The sequence below is a fragment of the Emys orbicularis genome, chromosome 4 (genome assembly GCF_028017835.1).
Source record: "Emys orbicularis isolate rEmyOrb1 chromosome 4, rEmyOrb1.hap1, whole genome shotgun sequence".
NCBI lineage: Eukaryota > Metazoa > Chordata > Testudines > Emydidae > Emys > Emys orbicularis.
This window is the reverse complement of record NC_088686.1, coordinates 16,346,929-16,351,147: the sequence shown is the minus strand read 5'-3', so window position 1 is coordinate 16,351,147 and position 4,219 is coordinate 16,346,929. Positions and strand designations below refer to the sequence as shown.

The window sequence follows — 4,219 nt, the reverse complement described above, 5'->3', positions numbered from 1 at the left end:
TCTTAAAACACATTTTACCAAAATGGTTTCCTGATGGAGCAGGCTGCTGTATTTATACTTACTTCTGCTTTATCCTCTTGTGTATATATCAAATGACAGTAGTTGTGGTGTAAGAATAATTTAAACCTACTTTTATGCATGAGATCTGTTGTGAAAGATGCTGTTTCAGAGTTTTTTAAGAGCTGGAATTTCTGCATAATTGAAACTTGTTTAATTCAAATAATATATTTGAGATTTGATGTATTGCAGATTCCTACCAGCTTTGGGTACAGTCTTTCTGACAACTGCTATGGAGAAGATTGAAGAACAGTTTGCTAATCTGCGCATAGCAAAACGTTGTGCACTAACTGAAGACTCCACTTACTTACTGGATATAGATGTTTCAAAATCTGTTCAAGCAGAAAGTAACCACTTAGTTGCTGTTTCATGTTCCAATAAGTCAATTAAAGTATATAGTAGAGAAACATTACACGTGCTAAGGGAGTATAGTGGCCATCCTGGGTTACTTAATGGAGTCAGATTTGCTCATACAAGTGAGAATATGTTGTTTTCAGCATGCAGTGATGGCACAATAAAATGTTGGGATACTCGCTTAGCTACTCAGGAAACTATACAATTATTCAGTGGTTATCCTTCAAATGTTTTCATCAGCTTTGATATTAATTGCAGTGATCTTATAGTTTGCGCTGGGACAGAAAAAGTTGAAGAGGACACATTCATGGTGTTTTGGGATGCAAGAAGTAATACAAACTATGCATGCGCAGCTAAAGAGCCCTTAGGAACCTATTCAGAGACTCACAATGACGATATCACTAAAATATGTTTCCATCCTATGAAACCCAATTTGGTAGCGTCTGGATCAACTGATGGATTGGTTAATGTGTTTGATATTAACAAGGAAAATGAAGATGATGCTTTGATTGCAACTTGTAATTCAAATTCATCAGTAAGTTTTATTGGTTGGTCTGGGAAAGATTATAAACAGGTATATTGCATGACACATACGGAAGGATTTTGTTGGTGGGATCTTACTCAAATAGATACTGAGGAACCAATGACATTGTTGCAGATTCAGGATGTCAGAGAAGTAGTCTTCATTGAAAATAGCAACTTAAACTATCTGATAGGTGGCTTGTACCATGAAAAGGCAGACAAATTGTTTATTGTTGGTGGAACAGCTATGGGAAACATTCACCTAATAAACTGTGGCATTGATGGACTGAGCCTTGTGGGCACCCTTCATGGAGGGCATTCTGCTGCAGTTCGCTCATTCTGCTGGAACATGACAGATGATTCTTTGTTGACTGGTGGAGAGGATGCACAGCTGTTGCTATGGAAACCTGGAGCTGTGGAAAGGTCCCTTGTAAAGAAGGCATCTATGAAAATTGCTTCCTCTGTTCAGCAGCGAGTGAGAGTTCACAGCAACTCTCTCAAAAGCAAGACAAAGTAAAATTATGAAAATGGGACTCTTAAATTTGTAGAGATTTTCACTGTTCTGAGTAATATATTTGGGGTGATGATTTGTTTGCACTATGTGGCAAATATAATTTATTATGTAAATTTTACCTAGAAATGACCCTCATTTTATCACGTGAATAACTTTAAAAAAAAAAAAAAAAAAAAAAAAAGCAACTGCTACTTATTAAAAGGGTAAACATTTACTTTGTATTCATTGAACAAAGTAGGTCTTAAAATATTGTATATTTTTATATCAAATTGATTATTTCAAATAAAAAATATTGGCACAGAGATCTTGGATTAGAATAAAAGCCTGCAACTTGTATACTTCATTTCACTGTGGGCAGTAATATATTTTGGACATTTTAAAAGATTTCAAATTTGTAGCCATCTTTTTCTTACTTGCCTTACAGATAATTTAATGAATGAAATTGCTAAATATATTAAGGACTTAGTGCTACTTACTAATTCTTAGAGGAAGTACTTATTGATGAAATAGAGAAAGGATATTGTTTTGCACTATTCTCACTATTTAATGACAAGTATATAAACAGTAGTTCACAGAACACACTTTATAACAGGTGTGTGTGTGTGTGTGTTTGTTCTAGAAAACAGTAATACTTACTATATCCGAAGTACCTGTAGCCTTTTTTATGCTTATGAAAAGTATTATAATTGACAATATTTGGGTGTTTTGATTAGAAAAAAATATCTCCAATCTAATGAAAATTGCAAGCTAACTCATGCCATCCTGGCAATATATCTCAATACTGACCTGGAAGCACTACCTATAAAGACTGAGGAGGTAGGTCAGTCTCAGTGGGTCATAGGAATTGATGCACACGATCTCCCCAATGCTCCATCTAGTCCACTACCTGTTTTTGACATGCCATCCCACGTGCCTCATAGGAAGATACAGAAAAACTTTCAGAATATAGTTATGGAATAACCTGCCTATAGAGAGTTTCTTTTTAACCCCCTTTAGCTTTTGCCCTGCAATATATGAACAGTAAGTAACTAGGCTCTTTACAGCACAAATACTACTCTCTGTGGACACCTCTCTAGGAGCAATGAGATTTCAGTAATCTCACCAAACAGCTGTTGGGTGGTGTAAAAATTACCTTGTACCTGCTAAGGTGTTGGTCGTCTCATTCTGCTCCATTGGTACATTTTAACCTCTGTGCCTCTGACTCTGAAAGTTGCCTTTATCATATTCTGCCCTCCCTAAGGTTGTAGTAACATTCGTATCGAATATATCAGTCAGTAATTACCCTAGATTTAACAGATAAGGACTATGCTTCAGTGAAGCTTAAACAAATGTAAGAATTGGTTTTTTACAGAATAGAGCATGGAAATCAAAAGGATTGTAAGTTTAATACACACACAAGTACTTTGAAGATATTTACAGACTGCATCTAAACTTGAAAATACCCTGTAGTTTGAAGTAAAAATGGTGTTTAATTCACTATGCATCATGGGTAATTTATTTTCAGCTATACCACAATGTATGGTTACTATATGTTATAAACATACCTGGCTTAATCTCCTGTGGAAATGAGTCCTCTCCAAATACACATGCATCAAGTTTCCTTCTGATATCTATACTAAACATTTTTTTTAATATATATTGAGAGAGAGAGCGCGCGCGCTAGGGGATATTTAGCTTTATGCTCACTTCATACCTGGCCTTTGGTCATGATGAAGGTGTGATTACATTGCATTTATTAGCACTAAACGTTCATTTAAAGGACACTTTCAACATCAATATCATGCTTCTTTCTGCTAGCAGTCTCCCCCAAAATTTACCCACCCTGGATGGCTCGTTAGCCAAAGGGTCAGCTTTTTATTTGGACAGTTACTATGCAGACAGTTGCCTGAGTTGGCATTTGTTGTTAATCTCTTTCTATGAGTTTTACACAGCTTTGGAATGACTCATCTGGTGGCAAGTGGGAGGAGGAGGCACGGCCAGCACACGCTGTGTCACAGCTTTGAACTGCCTCTGGACACTGCAGAATGGAGGGGAACAGTCCAGACATAAAGAGATTGTGGTAGTTGCTACCAAAATAGAAAACTTCTTACCTGATCATTTCCTATCTGTGTGCCTAAATGTAGGTTTCTAAAGAAATGTGACCAGAACACCTTTTTCCCATTTAACAGTCATTGTCCCGTTCCAGTGGCTCCCTACTAACCTACACTTTTTGAAACTAATTATCATTAGTATCAGTTTCTTACTTACTATAGCCACTGGTTTTTAGAAATATATTTTGTGCTTTATTTAAATAGCTTTCTTCTGCCACATTCCTTAATATGAATTTTAGTGGTAATTCTTACAAGATACCAATAATTCAAATTTCAGAAGAAGTCAAAATATTATACTTTAAAAAGGGATACAAATACTTTCAAAATTGTTCTTGAAATGGGGTTAATGTTAATGCAACTAACCTGTGCTCTATTTATTGGCTAGTCTGATCTGTAAGAGCAGAGTAAAGTATTTCAGAGTCATTTTCCCACCCCACATTGCTTAAGAACAATAGTTAACTTGAGAATATTTTCAGAGTCTAGAAAATGTTCCTCATCAGAATTGGAACTATTTTAAAGCAAGTCAAATGTTAAGGCTGGATTACTTGACATTGTTTGTTTTAGCTTATGCAGAAGCCCTAGCATTAGTCTAGCTTCTTATTTTGATTATTTTTCTGGTTCCAAAAAAAGACAGTAAAAGCAATGGAACAGGAGTACTTGTGGCACCTTAGAGACTAACACA

The 4,219-nt window shown here is 35.8% G+C and overlaps 1 protein-coding gene across 1 annotated transcript; it reads left to right on the top strand.

Annotated features, from left to right (window-relative positions):
• The first annotated feature begins 280 nt into the window (after positions 1 to 280).
• Positions 281 to 1,594, top strand: WDR89 (WD repeat domain 89). The gene has a single exon (XM_065404240.1). It carries the CDS (start codon positions 290 to 292, stop codon positions 1,448 to 1,450), a length of 1,161 nt encoding a protein of 386 aa, XP_065260312.1. The 5' UTR covers positions 281 to 289; the 3' UTR covers positions 1,451 to 1,594.
• Positions 1,595 to 4,219: the final 2,625 nt, after the last annotated feature.